The sequence below is a fragment of the Salmo salar genome, unplaced genomic scaffold, assembly GCF_905237065.1.
Source record: "Salmo salar unplaced genomic scaffold, Ssal_v3.1, whole genome shotgun sequence".
Taxonomy (NCBI): domain Eukaryota; kingdom Metazoa; phylum Chordata; class Actinopteri; order Salmoniformes; family Salmonidae; genus Salmo; species Salmo salar.
In genome coordinates this window covers 25,001-48,392 of record NW_025547998.1, presented here as the reverse complement: position 1 = coordinate 48,392, position 23,392 = coordinate 25,001, and the positions used below count along the sequence as shown (strand labels likewise).

The 23,392-nt window shown below is 51.5% G+C and overlaps 1 protein-coding gene and 1 long non-coding RNA gene across 51 annotated transcripts in view; one reads left to right on the top strand and one right to left on the bottom strand.

The window, feature by feature from the left end:
• The first annotated feature begins 702 nt into the window (after window positions 1-702).
• LOC123732572 (uncharacterized) lies at window positions 703-2,464 on the top strand. Of its 50 annotated transcripts, none has more exons than XR_006763279.1 (11): window positions 703-790; window positions 842-930; window positions 963-1,089; window positions 1,160-1,261; window positions 1,389-1,458; window positions 1,497-1,655; window positions 1,688-1,757; window positions 1,834-1,903; window positions 1,942-1,992; window positions 2,063-2,304; window positions 2,337-2,402. It is a non-coding gene; the product is annotated as an uncharacterized lncRNA (long non-coding RNA). The 50 variants fall into 50 exon arrangements; XR_006763243.1 differs by having other exon boundaries at window positions 963-1,108; window positions 1,179-1,261; XR_006763283.1 differs by having other exon boundaries at window positions 963-1,108; window positions 1,141-1,210.
• A 6,668-nt stretch (window positions 2,465-9,132) lies between these two features.
• Window positions 9,133-23,392, bottom strand: part of LOC106592057 (mitogen-activated protein kinase 1) — a 29,321-nt gene continuing 15,061 nt past the window's right edge. The window contains exons 4-6 of the mRNA XM_045711836.1: window positions 17,485-17,726; window positions 11,852-11,981; window positions 9,133-9,515 (exon numbers count right to left, since the gene is read on the bottom strand). Of these exons, the coding sequence (XP_045567792.1) occupies window positions 11,865-11,981; window positions 17,485-17,726 (359 nt within the window). The 3' untranslated portion in view covers window positions 9,133-9,515; window positions 11,852-11,864. The remainder of the gene's footprint in view (window positions 9,516-11,851; window positions 11,982-17,484; window positions 17,727-23,392) is intronic.

Below are 23,392 nucleotides of genomic sequence, written 5' to 3'. Positions count from 1 at the left end.
GGCGATTAGTCCTGGCTCACAGTCGGTGCTCCAATTCAACCCAAAGGTGTTCGATGGGGTTGAGGTCAGGGCTCTGTGCAGGCCGGTCAGGTTCGTTGGATCCCCGTCGGACTGACGGATGGTGAAGCGTAATTCATCACCCAAGAAAATGCATTTTCACTGCTCCAGATTCCAATGGCGGCGAGCTTTACACCACTCCAGCCGACGCTTGTTATTACACATGGTGATCTTAGGCTTGTGTGCGGCTGCTCGGCCATGGAAACCCGTTACATGAAGCTCCAGATGAACAGTTCTTGTACTGAAGTTGCTTCCAGAGGCAGTTTGGAACTCGGTAGTGAGTTTTGCAACCAGGGACAGATGATCTTTACGCGCTTCAGCACTCGCCGGTCCTGTTCTGTGAGCTGGTGTGGCCTACCACTTCGCGGCTGAGCCGTTGTTGCTCCGAGACGTTTCCACTTCACAATAACAGCACTTACAGTTGAGCTCTAGCAGGGTAGACATTTGACTAACTGACTTGTTGGAAAGGTGGCATCCTATGACGGTGTCACGTTGAAAGTCACTGAGCTCTTCAGTAAGGCCATTCAACTGCTAATGTTTGTCTATGGAGATTGCATGGCTGTGTGCTCCATTTTATACACCTGTCAGCAATGGGTGTGGCTGAAATAGCCGAATCCACTAATTTGAAAGGGTGTCCACATACTTTTGGATAGATAGATTGATAGATTAGCAGGGGGTGTGGCCAGTGGCTCTTACAGCTGTTGCCTTCTGTAGGTGGGTTAAGGGCCTGTAGGTGGGTTAAGGGTCTGTAGGTGCCTTCTGTAGGTGGGTTAAGGGTCTGTAGGTGGGTTAAGGGTCTGTAGGTGCCTTCTGTAGGTGGGTTAAGGGTCTGTAGGTGGGTTAAGGGCCTGTAGGTGGGTTAAGGGCCTGTAGGTGCCTTCTGTAGGTGGGTTAAGGGTCTGTAGGTGGGTTAAGGGTCTGTAGGTGGGTTAAGGGTCTGTAGGTGGGTTAAGGGCCTGTAGGTGCCTTCTGTAGGTGGGTTAAGGGTCTGTAGGTGGGTTAAGGGCCTGTAGGTGGGTTAAGGGCCTGTAGGTGGGTTAAGGGCCTGTAGGTGGGTTAAGGGCCTGTAGGTGCCTTCTGTAGGTGGGTTAAGGGTCTGTAGGTGGGTTAAGGGTCTGTAGGTGCCTTCTGTAGGTGGGTTAAGGGTCTGTAGGTGGGTTAAGGGCCTGTAGGTGCCTTCTGTAGGTGGGTTAAGGGCCTGTAGGTGGGTTAAGGGTCTGTAGGTGCCTTCTGTAGGTGGGTTAAGGGTCTGTAGGTGGGTTAAGGGTCTGTAGGTGGGTTAAGGGCCTGTAGGTGGGTTAAGGGCCTGTAGATGGGTTAAGGGTCTGTAGGTGGGTTAAGGGTCTGTAGGTGCCTTCTGTAGGTGGGTTAAGGGTCTGTAGGTGGGTTAAGGGCCTGTAGGTGGGTTAAGGGTCTGTAGATGGGTTAAGGGTCTGTAGGTGGGTTAAGGGCCTGTAGGTGCCTTCTGTAGGTGGGTTAAGGGTCTGTAGGTGGGTTAAGGGTCTGTAGATGGGTTAAGGGTCTGTAGGTGGGTTAAGGGCCTGTAGGTGCCTTCTGTAGGTGGGTTAAGGGTCTGTAGGTGGGTTAAGGGCCTGTAGGTGCCTTCTGTAGGTGGGTTAAGGGTCTGTAGGTGGGTTAAGGGCCTGTAGGTGGGTTAAGGGCCTGTAGGTGCCTTCTGTAGGTGGGTTAAGGGTCTGTAGGTGGGTTAAGGGTCTGTAGGTGGGTTAAGGGCCTGTAGGTGGGTTAAGGGCCTGTAGATGGGTTAAGGGTCTGTAGGTGGGTTAAGGGTCTGTAGGTGCCTTCTGTAGGTGGGTTAAGGGTCTGTAGGTGGGTTAAGGGCCTGTAGGTGGGTTAAGGGTCTGTAGATGGGTTAAGGGTCTGTAGGTGGGTTAAGGGCCTGTAGGTGCCTTCTGTAGGTGGGTTAAGGGTCTGTAGGTGGGTTAAGGGTCTGTAGATGGGTTAAGGGTCTGTAGGTGGGTTAAGGGCCTGTAGGTGCCTTCTGTAGGTGGGTTAAGGGTCTGTAGGTGGGTTAAGGGCCTGTAGGTGCCTTCTGTAGGTGGGTTAAGGGTCTGTAGGTGGGTTAAGGGCCTGTAGGTGGGTTAAGGGCCTGTAGGTGCCTTCTGTAGGTGGGTTAAGGGCCTGTAGGTGGGTTAAGGGTCTGTAGGTGCCTTCTGTAGGTGGGTTAAGGGCCTGTAGGTGCCTTCTGTAGGTGGGTTAAGGGTCTGTAGGTGGGTTAAGGGCCTGTAGGTGCCTTCTGTAGGTGGGTTAAGGGTCTGTAGGTGGGTTAAGGGCCTGTAGGTGGGTTAAGGGCCTGTAGGTGCCTCCTGTAGGTGGGTTAAGGGCCTGTAATGCTGTGCAGCAGACGTCTAGTCCTACGTGGCCCTAAAGGTGGCATGGCACTGTAATGTCATCCACCTCGCTGGCTCTCTCTCTGTGGAGATACTGAGCCAGTAGACACTATGTCCCATTATGGCATTGTAACGTTATATAGAAGGCATTTCAACGTCGTTGATGGCATTTTAACGTTATATAGAAGGCATCGTAACGTTATATAGAAAAAGCAAGTGCAATCAAAAGGGGGGTAGACCTACACTACACAGAGAATGTTCTCATTGAGCATCTCAACCAATGAGCTGGGAGCTCTAGACTTGGCATTAGACTTGGTGACTTAATGACTTGGTATGAAGTCTGATAGGTGTCGCATGAAACGCCACAGCCATTTACAGGAGCAGAGACGGGAAACACCACAGCCAGGAGCAGAGATGGGGAACACCACAGCCAGTTACAGGAGCAGAGATGGGAAACACCACAGCCAGGAGCAGAGATGGGGAACACCACAGCCAGTTACAGGAGCAGAGATGGGAAACACCACAGCCATTTACAGGAGCAGAGACGGGAAACACCACAGCCAGTTACAGGAGCAGAGATGGGGAACACCACAGCCAGTTACAGGAGCAGAGATGGGAAACACCACAGCCAGTTACAGGAGCAGAGATGGGGAACACCACAGCCAGTTACAGGAGCAGAGATGGGAAACACCACAGCCAGGAGCAGAGATGGGGAACACCACAGCCAGTTACAGGAGCAGAGATGGGGAACACCACAGCCATTTACAGGAGCAGAGATGGGAAACACCACAGCCAGTTACAGGAGCAGAGATGGGAAACACCACAGCCAGGAGCAGAGATGGGGAACACCACAGCCAGTTACAGGAGCAGAGATGGGAAACACCACAGCCATTTACAGGAGCAGAGACGGGAAACACCACAGCCAGTTACAGGAGCAGAGATGGGGAACACCACAGCCAGTTACAGGAGCAGAGATGGGAAACACCACAGCCATTTACAGGAGCAGAGACGGGAAACACCACAGCCAGTTACAGGAGCAGAGATGGGGAACACCACAGCCAGTTACAGGAGCAGAGATGGGGAACACCACAGCCAGTTACAGGAGCAGAGATGGGGAACACCACAGCCAGTTACAGGAGCAGAGATGGGGAACACCACAGCCAGTTACAGGAGCAGAGATGGGTAACACCACAGCCATTTACAGGAGCAGAGATGGGTAACACCACAGCCAGCTACAGGAGCAGAGATGGGAAACACCACAGCCAGGAGCAGAGATGGGGAACACCACAGCCAGTTACAGGAGCAGAGATGGGGAACACCACAGCCATTTACAGGAGCAGAGATGGGAAACACCACAGACAGTTACAGGAGCAGAGATGGGAAACACCACAGCCAGTTACAGGAGCAGAGATGGGTAACACCACAGCCAGCTACAGGAGCAGAGATGGGAAACACCACAGACAGTTACAGGAGCAGAGACGGGAAACACCACAGCCAGTTACAGGAGCAGAGATGGGGAACACCACAGCCAGTTACAGGAGCAGAGATGGGTAACACCACAGCCATTTACAGGAGCAGAGATGGGAAACACCACAGCCAGGAGCAGAGATGGGGAACACCACAGCCAGTTACAGGAGCAGAGATGGGAAACACCACAGCCAGTTACAGGAGCAGAGACGGGAAACACCACAGCCAGTTACAGGAGCAGAGACGGGAAACACCACAGCCAGTTACAGGAGCAGAGATGGGTAACACCACAGCCAGCTACAGGAGCAGAGATATGTATAGATGTTTGGCCACTTTGTAAAGTAGTAGATACTATGGCCAGTGAAATGGCGGCAGAGAGAAAACCAGCAGACATGGAGAATGTTCTCTCTGAGCATCTCAAATACTGATCAAGGATCTCAAGCTACTTAACAACTAGCCAGCTTCCATTGAACTGGTTGCGTATGCAACTTAAATAAGGGTGATACAACGTCATGAAGAAACAGGGAAAGCTGAAGCCAAATAAGAATGAAGACACGATGATATGAACTGTTGAGCGGAAGTGAACCGTGACCCGCTGCGATGGAGAGAAGCCAGCGTGTAGATCTAGTAAGATGCAGACATCTTGTGTTATTGATAATGCCTCTGTTATCAATCCTTCGTATTTGTTTTTCTAGTTCAGGGGGGGAGGGGGTGAAAAGGAGAGAGCAACAGACTCATTTATAATGCTGTCACACTCTGTCAGTGATCCAACGGGTGTTGAAGTCTTAAAGGGGAAGTTGCACACATATAAAACACCACACTAGAAAACATCCATTGAAACGGGTTCAGCATTATGTACATATTATGTCATCGGACTCATGCCTCCGTACTATGGTCTGTCGGTATAAACTGTTTTAAGCATGAAGGTACGTAATATATATCATTATAAACAGTATTTATAATATACATAGCCTATGGGTTATTATATATATTTTTTTGCTTTAAAGGGGGAATCTTATTTAAGATCAAGAAATTATAAGCAAGTTTATTACGTTTGGTAAAAAAAAAAAAAAAAAGGGGATGAGCACTGCGAGATATTTAAATTTGTGAAGGTGTGCTGCCACCTGATTGGCATCCACTGATCTGCATATAATTAGCATATTACTGCACACACACACCATGGGCCTTGATCTGACTAGTTGAAAGGAAAACGTCACACCTTAGTCCGTTGTTGACATAGCTGACAAGCAAAACATTTTGGGACTATGTCAACAATGGACTAATGAAACAAACACCAAAAATATAGTTAAAGAAAAACTCCCCCAAAAACTAATTTCAGTGTACGGGGGGTCAAAGGTCATGCGTATAAAGGAGCAGTGTGATGTAGAACACATCTAGTATATAGAATAACATCAGCTCTAGTCTATCTGCAACGTTCAACAACATGGCCCAGGTGGTTAGGAGGAGGAGCTGAAACAGGCCCCAGCCAACCAGCCGTTATCAATACGCACAGACAGAGCTTTTAACAGTCAAAAAGGGTACAGTCTTACTGTTACAAGGCCAAAGACCCAGAAAGAGAGAAGCGAGAAAGAGATTCACACCACAGAGGAGGAGAGGAGGCACTACACTTACTGTTGGATTTGTCCCTAACCCACCGGTCATCGTTTAACAGTAGCTGTATAAAACCCTGCTTCGACAGGTCAGGTTGATACTGTCCGGTCTGTCCGGTCTGTCTGCTCTTCCTCATTCACCCTTGGAGGAAGAGGAGGACCTACTGGTTCTATCTGGGAGGGAGGGAGGGAGACTCCTAACCAGTGTTACAAAAGTAAAGCGTTCCGTAATCAGATTACTTTTATGAGTAACAGAGTAAAGTAAAGCGTTACTATACAGACACAGGACAACAACCTGTCCTGGTACAGGAAGTACTACGTCAACAACCTGTCCTGGTACAGGAAGTACTACGTCAACAACCTGTCCTGGTACAGGAAGTACTAGGTCAACAACCTGTCCTGGTACAGGAAGTACTAGGTCAACAACCTGTCCTGTGTCTGTCCAGGTACAGGAAGTATTAGGTCAACAACCTGTCCTGTGTCTGTCCAGGAAGTATTAGGTCAACAACCTGTCCTGTGTCTGTCCAGGTACTGGGAGTATTAGGTCAACAACCTGTCCTGTGTCTGTCCAGGTACAGGAAGTATTAGGTCAACAACCTGTCCTGTGTCTGTCCAGGTACTGGGAGTATTAGGTCAACAACCTGTCCTGTGTCTGTCCAGGTACTGGGAGTATTAGGTCAACAACCTGTCCTGTGTCTGTCCAGGTACTGGGAGTATTAGGTCAACAACCTGTCCTGTGTCTGTCCAGGTACTGGGAGTATTAGGTCAACAACCTGTCCTGTGTCTGTCCAGGTACTGGGAGTATTAGGTCAACAACCTGTCCTGTGTCTGTCCAGGTACTGGGAGTATTAGGTCAACAACCTGTCCTGTGTCTGTCCAGGTACAGGGAGTATTAGGTCAACAACCTGTCCTGTGTCTGTCCAGGTACTGGGAGTATTAGGTCAACAACCTGTCCTGTGTCTGTCCAGGTACTGGGAGTATTAGGTCAACAACCTGTCCTGTGTCTGTCCAGGTACTGGGAGTATTAGGTCAACAACCTGTCCTGTGTCTGTCCAGGTACAGGGAGTATTAGGTCAACAACCTGTCCTGTGTCTGTCCAGGTACTGGGAGTATTAGGTCATTGCATAAATAAGTTGATCTCATCAATGCGGGGTTTTTCTTGGTGGAGTGACATCACTATGAGTTCCCTGATCATCGCTCGGCTTCAGATAGTTAGAAAACAAAAAGAAGCTGTACAAACATTATAATGTAAAACTATAGACCAGAGCCCTATTCCCTATGTAGTGCACTACTATAGACCCAATGTAAAACTATAGACCAGAACCCTATTCCCTATGTAGTGCACTACTATAGCCCAGAACCCTATTCCCTATGTAGTACACTACTATAGACCAGAACCCTATTCCCTATGTAGTACACTACTATAGACCAGCACCCTATTCCCTATGTAGTGCACTACTATAGACCCAATGTAAAACTATAGCCCAGAACCCTATTCCCTATGTAGTACACTACTATAGACCCAATGTAAAACTATAGCCCAGAACCCTATTCCCTATGTAGTGCACTACTATAGCCCAGAACCCTATTCCCTATGTAGTACACTACTATAGACCCAATGTAAAACTATAGCCCAGAACCCTATTCCCTATGTAGTGCACTACTATAGACCCAATGTAAAACTATAGCCCAGAACCCTATTCCCTATGTAGTACACTACTATAGACCAGAGCCCTATTCCCTATATAGTGCACTACTATAGACCAGCACCCTATTCCCTATGTAGTACACTACTATAGACCCAATGTAAAACTATAGCCCAGAACCCTATTCCCTATGTAGTGCACTACTATAGACCCAATGTAAAACTATAGCCCAGAACCCTATTCCCTATGTAGTACACTACTATAGACCAGAGCCCTATTCCCTATATAGTGCACTACTATAGACCAGCACCCTATTCCCTATGTAGTACACTACTATAGACCCAATGTAAAACTATAGCCCAGAACCCTATTCCCTATGTAGTACACTACTATAGCACAGCACCCTATTCCCTATGTAGTACACTACTATAGACCAGCACCCTATTCCCTATGTAGTACACTACTATAGACCCAATGTAAAGCTATAGACCAGAACCCTATTCCCTATGTAGTACACTACTATAGACCAGAGCCCTATTCCCTATGTAGTGCACTACTATAGACCCAACGTAAAGCTATAGCCCAGAACCCTATTCCCTATGTAGTACACTACTATAGACCCAATGTAAAACTATAGACCAGAGCCCTATTCCCTATGTAGTGCACTACTATAGACCCAACGTAAAGCTATAGACCAGAGCCCTATTCCCTATGTAGTGCACTACTATAGACCAGAACCCTATTCCCTATGTAGTACACTACTATAGACCCAATGTAAAACTATAGACCAGAACCCTATTCCCTATGTAGTGCACTACTATAGCCCAGAACCCTATTCCCTATGTAGTACACTACTATAGACCCAATGTAAAACTATAGACCAGAACCCTATTCCCTATGTAGTGCACTACTATAGACCAGAACCCTATACCCTATGTAGTACACTACTATAGACCAGAACCCTATTCCCTATATAGTGCACTACTATAGACCAGAACCCTATACCCTATGTAGTGCACTACTATAGCCCAGAACCCTATTCCCTATGTAGTACACTACTATAGACCAGAACCCTATTCCCTATGTAGTACACTACTATAGACCCAATGTAAAACTATAGACCAGAACCCTATTCCCTATGTAGTGCACTACTATAGACCAGAACCCTATACCCTATGTAGTACACTACTATAGACCAGAACCCTATTCCCTATATAGTGCACTACTATAGACCAGAACCCTATACCCTATGTAGTGCACTACTATAGCCCAGAACCCTATTCCCTATGTAGTACACTACTATAGACCAGAACCCTATTCCCTATGTAGTGCACTACTATAGACCAGAACCCTATACCCTATGTAGTGCACTACTATAGACCAGATCCCTATACCCTATGTAGTGCACTACTATAGACCAGAGCCCTATTCCCTATATAGTGGTACTACTATAGACCAGAGCCCTATTCCCTATATAGTGCACTACTATAGACCAGAGCCCTATTCCCTATATAGTGCACTACTATAGACCAGAGCCCTATTCCCTATATAGTGGTACTACTATAGACCAGAGCCCTATTCCCTATATAGTGCACTACTATAGACCAGGGCCCTATTCCCTATATAGTGGTACTACTTTAGACCAGAGCCCTATTCCCTATATAGTGCACTACTATAGACCAGAGCCCTATTCCCTATATAGTGCACTACTATAGACCAGAGCCCTATTCCCTATATAGTGGTACTACTATAGACCAGGACCCTATTCCCTATATAGTGCACTACTATAGACCAGAGCCCTATTCCCTATATAGTGCACTACTATAGACCAGGGCCCTATTCCCTATATAGTGCACTACTATAGACCAGAGCCCTATTCCCTATATAGTGCACTACTATAAACCAGGGCCCTATTCCCTATATAGTGCACTACTATAGACCAGAGCCCTATTCCCTATATAGTGCACTACTTTAGCCCAGAGCCCTATTCCCTATATAGTGGTACTACTTTAGACCAGAGCCCTATTCCCTATATAGTGCACTACTATAGACCAGAGCCCTATTCCCTATATAGTGCACTACTATAGACCAGGGCCCTATTCCCTATGTAGTGCACTACTATAGACCAGAGCCCTATTCCCTATATAGTGCTTTCCAATAGTCCCCCATAGGCAGTGAGGAGTGGGTGGGGGGAGAGAAGAAAGATCAACAATAAGCCAACATGTGACCCTCCTCACCCCGTAGGGAGAGAGGGGAGGATAGAGGGAGAAAGGACAGATTGATTCCTGAAACCCGTTCCTGAGCATGGTGGTCTGACTGAGGAAGGGGGGGGAGTATACAGGCTGAAGACAGGAGGAACCAGAGCACACAACGAGGAGAGTCCAGATCTGTGGAAACAGAGAGAGAGAGCTGTTAGAGAGAGAAAGAGCTGTTAGAGAGAGGGAGAGGGGGAGCCGCTAGAGAGGGAGAGAGGGAGAGAGGGAGCTGTTAGAGAGGGAGCTGTTAGAGAGGGAGCTGTTAGAGAGGGAGCTGTTAGAGAGGGAGCCGTTAGAGAGGGAGCCGTTAGAGAGGGAGCCGTTAGAGAGGGAGCAGTTAGAGAGGGAGCAGTTAGAGAGGGAGCTGTTAGAGAGGGAGCTGTTAGAGAGGGAGCTGTTAGAGAGGGAGCCGCTAGAGAGGGAGAGAGGGAGCCGTTAGAGAGGGAGCTGTTAGAGAGGGAGCCGTTAGAGAGGGAGCCGTTAGAGAGGGAGCCGTTAGAGAGGGAGCCGTTAGAGAGGGAGCAGTTAGAGAGGGAGCAGTTAGAGAGGGAGCTGTTAGAGAGGGAGCTGTTAGAGAGGGAGAGAGGGAGCCACTAGAGAGGGAGAGAGGGAGCCGTTAGAGAGGGAGCTGTTAGAGAGGGAGCTGTTAGAGAGGGAGCCGTTAGAGAGGGAGCCGTTAGAGAGGGAGCCGTTAGAGAGGGAGCAGTTAGAGAGGGAGCTGTTAGAGAGGGAGCTGTTAGAGAGGGAGCTGTTAGAGAGGGAGAGAGGGAGCCACTAGAGAGGGAGCCGTTAGAGAGGGAGCCGTTAGAGAGGGAGCAGTTAGAGAGGGAGCTGTTAGAGAGGGAGCTGTTAGAGAGGGAGAGAGGGAGCCACTAGAGAGGGAGAGAGGGAGCTGTTAGAGAGGGAGAGAGGGAGCTGTTAGAGAGGGAGCTGTTAGAGAGGGAGCCGTTAGAGAGGGAGCCGTTAGAGAGGGAGCCGTTAGAGAGGGAGCCGTTAGAGAGGGAGCCGTTAGAGAGGGAGCTGTTAGAGAGGGAGCTGTTAGAGAGGGAGCTGTTAGAGAGGGAGAGAGGGAGCCGTTAGAGAGGGAGCCGTTAGAGAGGGAGCCGTTAGAGAGGGAGCCGTTAGAGAGGGAGCCGTTAGAGAGGGAGCAGTTAGAGAGGGAGCTGTTAGAGAGGGAGCTGTTAGAGAGGGAGAGAGGGAGCCGTTAGAGAGGGAGCCGTTAGAGAGGGAGCCGTTAGAGAGGGAGCCGTTAGAGAGGGAGCCGTTAGAGAGGGAGCCGTTAGAGAGGGAGCCGTTAGAGAGGGAGCCGTTAGAGAGGGAGCTGTTAGAGAGGGAGCCGTTAGAGAGGGAGAGAGGGAGCCGTTAGAGAGGGAGAGAGGGAGCTGTTAGAGAGGGAGCCGTTAGAGAGGGAGCTGTTAGAGAGGGAGAGAGGGAGCTGTTAGAGAGGGAGCTGTTAGAGAGGGAGCTGTTAGAGAGGGAGCTGTTAGAGAGGGAGCTGTTAGAGAGGGAGCTGTTAGAGAGGGAGCTGTTAGAGAGGGAGCTGTTAGAGAGGGAGCCGCTAGAGAGGGAGAGAGGGAGCCGTTAGAGAGGGAGCCGTTAGAGAGGGAGCCGTTAGAGAGGGAGCCGTTAGAGAGGGAGCCGTTAGAGAGGGAGCCGTTAGAGAGGGAGCCGTTAGAGAGGGAGCCGTTAGAGAGGGAGCCGTTAGAGAGGGAGCCGTTAGAGAGGAGCCGTTAGAGAGGGAGCCGTTAGAGAGGGAGCCGTTAGAGAGGGAGCCGTTAGAGAGGGAGCCGTTAGAGAGGGAGCCGTTAGAGAGGGAGAGAGGGAGCTGTTAGAGAGGGAGCCGTTAGAGAGGGAGAGAGGGAGCTGTTAGAGAGGGAGCCGTTAGAGAGGGAGCCGTTAGAGAGGGAGAGAGGGAGCTGGGAGAGAGGGAGCTGTTAGAGAGGGAGCTGTTAGAGAGGGAGCTGTTAGAGAGGGAGCTGTTAGAGAGGGAGCTGTTAGAGAGGGAGCTGTTAGAGAGGGAGCTGTTAGAGAGGGAGCTGTTAGAGAGGGAGCCGCTAGAGAGGGAGAGAGGGAGCCGTTAGAGAGGGAGCCGTTAGAGAGGGAGCCGTTAGAGAGGGAGCTGTTAGAGAGGGAGCTGTTAGAGAGGGAGCTGTTAGAGAGGGAGCTGTTAGAGAGGGAGCTGTTAGAGAGGGAGCTGTTAGAGAGGGAGCTGTTAGAGAGGGAGCTGTTAGAGAGGGAGCTGTTAGAGAGGGAGCCGTTAGAGAGGGAGCCGTTAGAGAGGGAGCCGTTAGAGAGGGAGCCGTTAGAGAGGGAGCCGTTAGAGAGGGAGCCGTTAGAGAGGGAGCTGTTAGAGAGGGAGCTGTTAGAGAGGGAGCTGTTAGAGAGGGAGCTATCCAGAGCACCTTCAACAAAGGCAGTCCAAAATGACCCCCTATTATTCACCATACTGGGGAAGAAGCTGTTTGTACCTGGTTCTATAGGTTAGGACCTGCAGACTGTGTTGAAGCGTGCAGTCTCTTCAAAGATCAGCTCCTTCAGGGTCTCTTTGGGTAGATCATCCAGCTCCATGTCGAACTTGAAAGGAGCCTCGGCTACAGGCTAACAGAGAGAGAGAGAGAGAGGAGGTTAGAGTCTACACCAGGGTCAGGGTTTATTATCTCTGTAGGGTGGTAGTACTGCTCCAGGTAAAGGTGAGTCAGGGTTTATTATCTCTGTAGGGTGGTAGTACTGCTCCAGGTAAAGGTGAGTCAGGGTTTATTATCTCTGTAGGGTGGTAGTACTGCTCCAGGTAAAGGTGAGTCAGGGTTTATTATCTCTGTAGGGTGGTCGTACTGCTCCAGGTAAAGGTGAGTCAGGGTTTATTATCTCTGTAGGGTGGTAGTACTGCTCCAGGTAAAGGTGAGTCAGGGTTTATTATCTCTGTAGGGTGGTCGTACTGCTCCAGGTAAAGGTGAGTCAGGGTTTATTATCTCTGTAGGGTGGTCGTACTGCTCCAGGTAAAGGTGAGTCAGGGTTTATTATCTCTGTAGGGTGGTAGTACTGCTCCAGGTAAAGGTGAGTCAGGGTTTATTATCTCTGTAGGGTGGTAGTACTGCTCCAGGTAAAGGTGAGTCAGGGTTTATTATCTCTGTAGGGTGGTAGTACTGCTCCAGGTAAAGGTGAGTCAGGGTTTATTATCTCTGTAGGGTGGTCGTACTGCTCCAGGTAAAGGTGAGTCAGGGTTTATTATCTCTGTAGGGTGGTAGTACTGCTCCAGGTAAAGGTGAGTCAGGGTTTATTATCTCTGTAGGGTGGTAGTACTGCTCCAGGTAAAGGTGAGTCAGGGTTTATTATCTCTGTAGGGTGGTAGTACTGCTCCAGGTAAAGGTGAGTCAGGGTTTATTATCTCTGTAGGGTGGTAGTACTGCTCCAGGTAAAGGTGAGTCAGGGTTTATTATCTCTGTAGGGTGGTAGTACTGCTCCAGGTAAAGGTGAGTCAGGGTTTATTATCTCTGTAGGGTGGTAGTACTGCTCCAGGTAAAGGTGAGTCAGGGTTTATTATCTCTGTAGGGTGGTAGTACTGCTCCAGGTAAAGGTGAGTCAGGGTTTATTATCTCTGTAGGGTGGTAGTACTGCTCCAGGTAAAGGTGAGTCAGGGTTTATTATCTCTGTAGGGTGGTCGTACTGCTCCAGGTAAAGGTGAGTCAGGGTTTATTATCTCTGTAGGGTGGTAGTACTGCTCCAGGTAAAGGTGAGTCAGGGTTTATTATCTCTGTAGGGTGGTAGTACTGCTCCAGGTAAAGGTGAGTCAGGGTTTATTATCTCTGTAGGGTGGTAGTACTGCTCCAGGTAAAGGTGAGTCAGGGTTTATTATCTCTGTAGGGTGGTAGTACTGCTCCAGGTAAAGGTGAGTCAGGGTTTATTATCTCTGTAGGGTGGTAGTACTGCTCCAGGTAAAGGTGAGTCAGGGTTTATTATCTCTGTAGGGTGGTAGTACTGCTCCAGGTAAAGGTGAGTCAGGGTTTATTATCTCTGTAGGGTGGTAGTACTGCTCCAGGTAAAGGTGAGTCAGGGTTTATTATCTCTGTAGGGTGGTAGTACTGCTCCAGGTAAAGGTGAGTCAGGGTTTATTATCTCTGTAGGGTGGTCGTACTGCTCCAGGTAAAGGTGAGTCAGGGTTTATTATCTCTGTAGGGTGGTAGTACTGCTCCAGGTAAAGGTGAGTCAGGGTTTATTATCTCTGTAGGGTGGTAGTACTGCTCCAGGTAAAGGTGAGTCAGGGTTTATTATCTCTGTCGGGTGGTAGTACTAGTAGTTACTGACATTTAATCCTAGTAAAAATCCCCTGTCTTAGGTGAGTTAGGATCACCACTTTATTTTAAGAATGTGAAATGTCAGAATAATAGTAGAGAGAATGATTTATATCAGCTTTCATTTCTTTCATCACATTCCCAGTGGATAAGAAGTTTACATACACTCAATTAGTATTTGGTAGCATTGCCTTTATATTGTTTAACTTGGGTCAAACGTTTCGGGTAGCCTTCCACAAGCTTCCCACAGTAAGTTGGGTGAATTTTGGCCCTTTCCTCCTGACAGTTGGTGTAACTGAGTCAGGTTTGTAGACCTCCTTGCACGCACACGCCTTTTCAGTACTGCCCACAAATTTTCTATAGGCTTGAGGTCAGGGCTTTGTGATGGCCACTCCAATACCTTGACTTTGTCCTTGAGCCATTTTGCCACAACTTTGGAAGTATGCTTGGGGTCATTGTCCACTTGGAAGACCCATTTGCGACCAAGCTTTAACTTCCTGACTGATGTCTTGAGATGTTGCTTCAATATATCCACATAAATTCTCTTTCCTCATGATGTATCTATTTTGTGAAGTGCACCAGTCCCTCCTGCAGCAAAGCACCCCCACAACATGATGCTGCCACCCCCGTGCTTCACGGTTGGATGGTGTTCTTCGGCTTGCAAGCCTCCCCCTTTATCCTCCTAACATAACGATGGTCATTATGACCAAAAAGTTCTATTTTTGTTTCATCAGACCAGAGGACATTTCTCCAAAATGTACGATCTTGGTCCCCATGTGCAGTTGCAAACCGTAGTCTGGCTATTGGATAAGAGCGTCTGCTAAATGACTTAAATGTAAATGTCTGCTGCATTGAAGGTCTCCAAGAACACATTCTTAAATAGAAGTTTAGACTCTCCCTAGAGCTGGCGCTCGGCCAAACAAAATGAGCAATCGGGGGAGAAGGGTCTCGGTCAGGGAGGTGACCAAGAACCCAATGGTCACTCTGACAGAGCTCCAGAGTTCCTCTGTGGAGATGGGAGAACCTTCTAGAAGGACAACCATCTCTGCAGCACTCCACCAATCAGGCCTTTATGGTAGAGTGACAGACGGAAGCCACTCCTCAGTTAAAGGCACATGACAGCCCGCTTGAAGTTTGCCAAAAGGCACCTAAAGACTCAGATCATGAGAAACAGGATTCTCTGGTCTGATGAAACCAAGATTGAACTCTTTGGCCTGAATGTCAAGCGTCATGTCTGGAGGAAACCTGGCACCATCTCTACGGTGAAGCATGGTGGTGGCAGCATCATGCTGTGGGGATGTTTTTCAGTGGCAGGGACGGCGAGACTAGTCAGGATTGAGGGAAAGATGAACGGGGAAAAGTACAGAGAGATCCTTGATGAAAACCTGCTCCAGAGCATTCAGGACCTCAGACTGGGGCGAAGGTTCACCTTCCAACAGGACAACGACCCTAAAAACACAGCCGAGACAACACAGGAGCGGCTTCGGGACAACTCTCTGAATGTCCTTGACTGGCCCAGCCAGAGCCTGGACTTGAACCCGACCTAACATCTCTGGAGAGAACTGAAAATAGCTACGCAGCAACATTCCCCATTCAACCTGACAGAGCTTGAGAGGATCTGCAGAAAATGGGAGAAACTCCCCAAATACAGGTGTGCCAAGCTTGTAGCGTCATGCCCAAGAAGACTCAAGGCTGTAATTACTGCCAAAGGTGCGTCAACAAAGTACTAAGTAAAGGCTCTGAATACTTATGTCAATGTCATATTTCTGTTACTATTTGCAAACATTTCTAAAAACCTGTTTTTGCTTTGTCATGATGGGATATTGTGTGTAGATTGATTAAATAGTCCCCCCCCAGTCAATGTTAGAATAAGGATAAGGCTGTAACGTAACAAAATGTGGAAAAAGTCTACTACTTTCCCAACATACTGTATATATTAGTTTAACTCAAACCTCATGCGTCATCCATATGATGGAAATCCATCGCAGTGAGAACTTTAACCCCGGGGTTTATTACCTCATCTGTAGGGCTGTAGTACTGCTCCAGGTAAGGGTGAGTCAGGGTCAGGGTTCAGGGGTCATTACCTCATCTGTAGGATCGTAGTACTGCTCCAGGTAAGGGTGAGTCAGGGTCAGGGGTCATTACCTCATCTGTAGGGCTGTAGTACTGCTCCAGGTAAGGGTGAGTCAGGGTCAGGGTTCAGGGGTCATTACCTCATCTGTAGGATCGTAGTACTGCTCCAGGTAAGGGTGAGTCAGGGTCAGGGGTCATTACCTCATCTGTAGGGCTGTAGTACTGCTCCAGGTAAGGGTGAGTCAGGGTCAGGGTTCATTACCTCATCTGTAGGATCGTAGTACTGCTCCAGGTAAGGGTGAGTCAGGGTCAGGGGTCATTACCTCATCTGTAGGGCTGTAGTACTGCTCCAGGTAAGGGTGAGCTAGGGTCAGGGGTCATTACCTCATCTGTAGGGCTGTAGTACTGCTCCAGGTAAGGGTGAGCTAGGGTCAGGGGTCATTACCTCATCTGTAGGATCGTAGTACTGCTCCATGTAAGGGTGAGTCAGGGTCAGGGGTCATTACCTCATCTGTAGGGCTGTAGTACTGCTCCAGGTAAGGGTGAGTCAGGGTCAGGGTTCATTACCTCATCTGTAGGATCGTAGTACTGCTCCAGGTAAGGGTGAGTCAGGGTCAGGGGTCATTACCTCATCTGTAGGGCTGTAGTACTGCTCCAGGTAAGGGTGAGTCAGGGTCAGGGTTCATTACCTCATCTGTAGGATCGTAGTACTGCTCCAGGTAAGGGTGAGTCAGGGTCAGGGTTCAGGGGTCATTACCTCATCTGTAGGATCGTAGTACTGCTCCAGGTAAGGGTGAGTCAGGGTCAGGGTTCATTACCTCATCTGTAGGATCGTAGTACTGCTCCAGGTAAGGGTGAGTCAGGGTCAGGGGTCATTACCTCATCTGTAGGGCTGTAGTACTGCTCCAGGTAAGGGTGAGCTAGGGTCAGGGGTCATTACCTCATCTGTAGGGCTGTAGTACTGCTCCAGGTAAGGGTGAGCTAGGGTCAGGGTCATTACCTCATCTGTAGGATCGTAGTACTGCTCCAGGTAAGGGTGAGTCAGGGTCAGGGTCATTACCTCATCTGTAGGGCTGTAGTACTGCTCCAGGTAAGGGTGAGTCAGGGTCAGGGTTCATTACCTCATCTGTAGGATCGTAGTACTGCTCCAGGTAAGGGTGAGTCAGGGTCAGGGGTCATTACCTCATCTGTAGGGCTGTAGTACTGCTCCAGGTAAGGGTGAGCTAGGGTCAGGGGTCATTACCTCATCTGTAGGGCTGTAGTACTGCTCCAGGTAAGGGTGAGCTAGGGTCAGGGGTCATTACCTCATCTGTAGGGCTGTAGTACTGCTCCAGATCAGGGTGAGCTAGGGTCAGGGGTCATTACCGCATCTGTAGGGCTGTAGTACTGCTCCAGGTAAGGGTGAGTCAGGGTCAGGGGTCATTACCTCATCTGTAGGGCTGTAGTACTGCTCCAGGTAAGGGGTGAGCTAGGGTCAGGGGTCATTACCTCATCTGTAGGGCTGTAGTACTGCTCCAGGTAAGGGTGAGCTAGGGTCAGGGGTCATTACCTCATCTGTAGGGCTGTAGTACTGCTCCAGGTAAGGGTGAGCTAGGGTCAGGGGTCATTACCTCATCTGTAGGGATGTAGTACTGCTCCAGGTAAGGGTGAGTCAGGGTCAGGGGTCATTACCTCATCTGTAGGGATGTAGTACTGCTCCAGGTAAGGGTGAGTCAGGGTCAGGGTTCAGAGTTCATTACCTCATCTGTAGGATCGTAGTACTGCTCCAGGTAAGGGTGAGCCAGAGCCTCCTCCACCTCGATCCTCTTGTGGGGGTTAAAGGTCAACATCTTGTCCAGCAGGTCCAGAGCTTTGGGGTCGGCGTTGGGGAAGAGGCGGCTCCAGGGAACCTTGCAGCGCAGCGGGAGAGACAGCAGGTAGTTCCTGGCCTTGATGTTGATGATACAGTTCAGATCCTCCTGGGAAGGAGACCCTAGGATACCTGGAGGGGGACACCAGGGGTCAACTCAACAGCTAGAGGGAGACACCAGGGGTCACCTCAACAGCTAGAGGGAGACACCAGGGGTCACCTCAACAGCTAGAGGGAGACACCAGGGGTCACCTCAACAGCTAGAGGGAGACACCAGGGGTCACCTCAACAGCTAGACGGGAGACACCAGGGGTCAACAGCTAGAGGGGGACACCAGGGGTCACCTCAACAGCTAGAGGGAGACACCAGGGGTCACCTCAACAGCTAGAGGGAGACACCAGGGGTCAACTCAACAGCTAGAGGGAGACACCAGGGGTCACCTCAACAGCTAGAGGGGGACACCAGGGGTCAACTCAACAGCTAGAGGGAGACACCAGGGGTCACCTCAACAGCTAGAGGGGGACACCAGGGGTCAACTCAACAGCTAGAGGGAGACACCAGGGGTCAACTCAACAGCTAGAGGGAGACACCAGGGGTCAACTCAACAGCTAGAGGGGGACACCAGGGGTCAACTCAACAGCTAGAGGGAGACACCAGGGGTCACCTCAACAGCTAGAGGGAGACACCAGGGGTCACCTCAACAGCTAGAGGGAGACACCAGGGGTCAACTCAACAGCTAGAGGGAGACATGACACCAGGGGTCAACTCAACAGCTAGAGGGAGACATGACACCAGGGGTCAACTCAACAGCTAGAGGGAGACATGACACCAGGGGTCACCTCAACAGCTAGAGGGAGACACCAGGGGTCACCTCAACAGCTAGAGGGAGACACCAGGGGTCAACTCAACAGCTAGACGGGAGACACCAGGGGTCAACTCAACAGCTAGAGGGAGACACCAGGGGTCACCTCAACAGCTAGAGGGAGACACCAGGGGTCAACTCAACAGCTAGAGGGAGACACCAGGGGTCAACTCAACAGCTAGAGGGAGACACCAGGGGTCACCTCAACAGCTAGAGGGAGACACCAGGGGTCAACTCAACAGCTAGAGGGAGACACCAGGGGTCACCTCAACAGCTAGAGGGAGACACCAGGGGTCACCTCAACAGCTAGAGGGAGACACCAGGGGTCACCTCAACAGCTAGAGGGAGACACCAGGGGTCACCTCAACAGCTAGAGGGAGACACCAGGGGTCACCTCAACAGCTAGACGGGAGACACCAGGGGTCAACAGCTAGAGGGGGACACCAGGGGTCACCTCAACAGCTAGAGGGAGACACCAGGGGTCACCTCAACAGCTAGAGGGAGACACCAGGGGTCAACTCAACAGCTAGACGGGAGACACCAGGGGTCACCTCAACAGCTAGAGGGAGACACCAGGGGTCACCTCAACAGCTAGAGGGAGACACCAGGGGTCAACTCAACAGCTAGAGGGGGACACCAGGGGTCACCTCAACAGCTAGAGGGAGACATGACACCAGGGGTCAACTCAACAGCTAGAGGGAGACACCAGGGGTCAACTCAACAGCTAGAGGGAGACATGACACCAGGGGTCAACTCAACAGCTAGAGGGGGACACCAGGGGTCACCTCAACAGCTAGAGGGAGACACCAGGGGTCAACAGCTAGAGGGGAGACACCAGGGGTCACCTCAACAGCTAGAGGGAGACACCAGGGGTCACCTCAACAGCTAGAGGGAGACACCAGGGGTCAACTGAACAGCTAGAGGGGGACACCAGGGGTCAACTCAACAGCTAGAGGGAGACACCAGGGGTCACCTCAACAGCTAGAGGGAGACACCAGGGGTCACCTCAACAGCTAGAGGGAGACACCAGGGGTCAACTCAACAGCTAGACGGGAGACACCAGGGGTCAACTCAACAGCTAGAGGGAGACACCAGGGGTCACCTCAACAGCTAGAGGGGGACACCAGGGGTCAACAGCTAGAGGGGGACACCAGGGGTCACCTCAACAGCTAGAGGGAGACACCAGGGGTCACCTCAACAGCTAGACGGGAGACACCAGGGGTCACCTCAACAGCTAGAGGGAGACACCAGGGGTCAACTCAACAGCTAGAGGGAGACATGACACCAGGGGTCAACTCAACAGCTAGAGGGAGACATGACACCAGGGGTCACCTCAACAGCTAGAGGGAGACACCAGGGGTCACCTCAACAGCTAGAGGGAGACACCAGGGGTCAACTCAACAGCTAGAGGGAGACACCAGGGGTCACCTCAACAGCTAGAGGGAGACACCAGGGGTCACCTCAACAGCTAGAGGGAGACACCAGGGGTCACCTCAACAGCTAGACGGGAGACACCAGGGGTCAACTCAACAGCTAGAGGGAGACACCAGGGGTCAACTCAACAGCTAGAGGGAGACACCAGGGGTCACCTCAACAGCTAGAGGGAGACACCAGGGGTCAACTCAAAAGCTAGAGGGGGACACCAGGGGTCACCTCAACAGCTAGAGGGGGACACCAGGGGTCACCTCAACAGCTAGAGGGGGACATGACACCAGGGGTCAACTCAACAGCTAGAGGGAGACACCAGGGGTCACCTCAACAGCTAGACGGGAGACACCAGGGGTCAACAGCTAGAGGGAGACACCAGGGGTCACCTCAACAGCTAGAGGGAGACACCAGGGGTCACCTCAACAGCTAGAGGGGGACACCAGGGGTCAACAGCTAGAGGGAGACACCAGGGGTCAACTCAACAGCTAGAGGGGGACACCAGGGGTCACCTCAACAGCTAGAGGGAGACACCAGGGGTCAACTCAACAGCTAGAGGGAGACACCAGGGGTCAACTCAACAGCTAGAGGGAGACATGACACCAGGGGTCAACTCAACAGCTAGAGGGGGACACCAGGGGTCACCTCAACAGCTAGAGGGAGACACCAGGGGTCACCTCAACAGCTAGACGGGAGACACCAGGGGTCAACTCAACAGCTAGAGGGAGACACCAGGGGTCAACTCAACAGCTAGAGGGGGACACCAGGGGTCACCTCAACAGCTAGAGGGAGACACCAGGGGTCAACTCAACAGCTAGAGGGAGACACCAGGGGTCACCTCAACAGCTAGAGGGGGACACCAGGGGTCAACTCAACAGCTAGAGGGGAGACACCAGGGGTCAACTCAACAGCTAGAGGGAGACATGACACCAGGGGTCAACTCAACAGCTAGAGGGGGGACACCAGGGGTCACCTCAACAGCTAGAGGGGAGACACCAGGGGTCAACTCAACAGCTAGAGGGAGACACCAGGGGTCAACAGCTAGAGGGGGACACCAGGGGTCACCTCAACAGCTAGAGGGGGACACCAGGGGTCACCTCAACAGCTAGAGGGGGACACCAGGGGTCAACTCAACAGCTAGAGGGAGACACCAGGGGTCACCTCAACAGCTAGAGGGAGACACCAGGGGTCACCTCAACAGCTAGAGGGAGACACCAGGGGTCACCTCAACAGCTAGAGGGAGACACCAGGGGTCACCTCAACAGCTAGAGGGAGACACCAGGGGTCACCTCAACAGCTAGACGGGGAGACACCAGGGGTCAACAGCTAGAGGGGGACACCAGGGGTCACCTCAACAGCTAGAGGGAGACACCAGGGGTCACCTCAACAGCTAGAGGGAGACACCAGGGGTCAACTCAACAGCTAGACGGGAGACACCAGGGGTCAACTCAACAGCTAGAGGGAGACACCAGGGGTCACCTCAACAGCTAGAGGGAGACACCAGGGGTCACCTCAACAGCTAGAGGGGGACACCAGGGGTCAACTCAACAGCTAGAGGGAGACACCAGGGGTCACCTCAACAGCTAGAGGGGGACACCAGGGGTCAACTCAACAGCTAGAGGGGAGACACCAGGGGTCAACTCAACAGCTAGAGGGAGACACCAGGGGTCAACTCAACAGCTAGAGGGGGACACCAGGGGTCAACTCAACAGCTAGAGGGAGACACCAGGGGTCACCTCAACAGCTAGAGGGAGACACCAGGGGTCAACTCAACAGCTAGACGGGAGACACCAGGGGTCAACTCAACAGCTAGAGGGAGACACCAGGGGTCACCTCAACAGCTAGAGGGAGACACCAGGGGTCAACTCAACAGCTAGAGGGAGACACCAGGGGTCACCTCAACAGCTAGAGGGAGACACCAGGGGTCACCTCAACAGCTAGAGGGAGACACCAGGGGTCACCTCAACAGCTAGAGGGAGACACCAGGGGTCACCTCAACAGCTAGAGGGAGACACCAGGGGTCACCTCAACAGCTAGACGGGAGACACCAGGGGTCAACAGCTAGAGGGGGACACCAGGGGTCACCTCAACAGCTAGAGGGAGACACCAGGGGTCACCTCAACAGCTAGAGGGAGACACCAGGGGTCAACTCAACAGCTAGAGGGAGACATGACACCAGGGGTCAACTCAACAGCTAGACGGGAGACACCAGGGGTCACCTCAACAGCTAGAGGGAGACACCAGGGGTCAACTCAACAGCTAGAGGGAGACATGACACCAGGGGTCACCTCAACAGCTAGAGGGGGACACCAGGGGTCAACTCAACAGCTAGAGGGAGACACCAGGGGTCAACTGAACAGCTAGAGGGGGGACACCAGGGGTCAACTCAACAGCTAGAGGGAGACACCAGGGGTCAACTCAACAGCTAGACGGGAGACACCAGGGGTCACCTCAACAGCTAGACGGGAGACACCAGGGGTCACCTCAACAGCTAGAGGGAGACACCAGGGGTCAACTCAACAGCTAGAGGGAGACACCAGGGGTCACCTCAACAGCTAGAGGGAGACACCAGGGGTCACCTCAACAGCTAGAGGGAGACACCAGGGGTCAACTCAACAGCTAGAGGGAGACATGACACCAGGGGTCACCTCAACAGCTAGAGGGAGACACCAGGGGTCACCTCAACAGCTAGAGGGAGACACCAGGGGTCAACTCAACAGCTAGAGGGAGACACCAGGGGTCACCTCAACAGCTAGAGGGAGACACCAGGGGTCACCTCAACAGCTAGAGGGAGACACCAGGGGTCACCTCAACAGCTAGACGGGAGACACCAGGGGTCAACTCAACAGCTAGAGGGAGACACCAGGGGTCAACTCAACAGCTAGAGGGGAGACACCAGGGGTCACCTCAACAGCTAGAGGGAGACACCAGGGGTCAACTCAACAGCTAGAGGGAGACACCAGGGGTCACCTCAACAGCTAGAGGGGGACACCAGGGGTCACCTCAACAGCTAGAGGGGGACATGACACCAGGGGTCAACTCAACAGCTAGAGGGAGACACCAGGGGTCACCTCAACAGCTAGACGGGAGACACCAGGGGTCAACAGCTAGAGGGGAGACACCAGGGGTCACCTCAACAGCTAGAGGGAGACACCAGGGGTCACCTCAACAGCTAGAGGGGGACACCAGGGGTCACCTCAACAGCTAGAGGGGGACATGACACCAGGGGTCAACTCAACAGCTAGAGGGAGACACCAGGGGTCACCTCAACAGCTAGACGGGAGACACCAGGGGTCAACAGCTAGAGGGAGACACCAGGGGTCACCTCAACAGCTAGAGGGAGACACCAGGGGTCACCTCAACAGCTAGAGGGGGGACACCAGGGGTCAACAGCTAGAGGGAGACACCAGGGGTCAACTCAACAGCTAGAGGGGGGACACCAGGGGTCACCTCAACAGCTAGAGGGAGACACCAGGGGTCAACTCAACAGCTAGAGGGAGACACCAGGGGT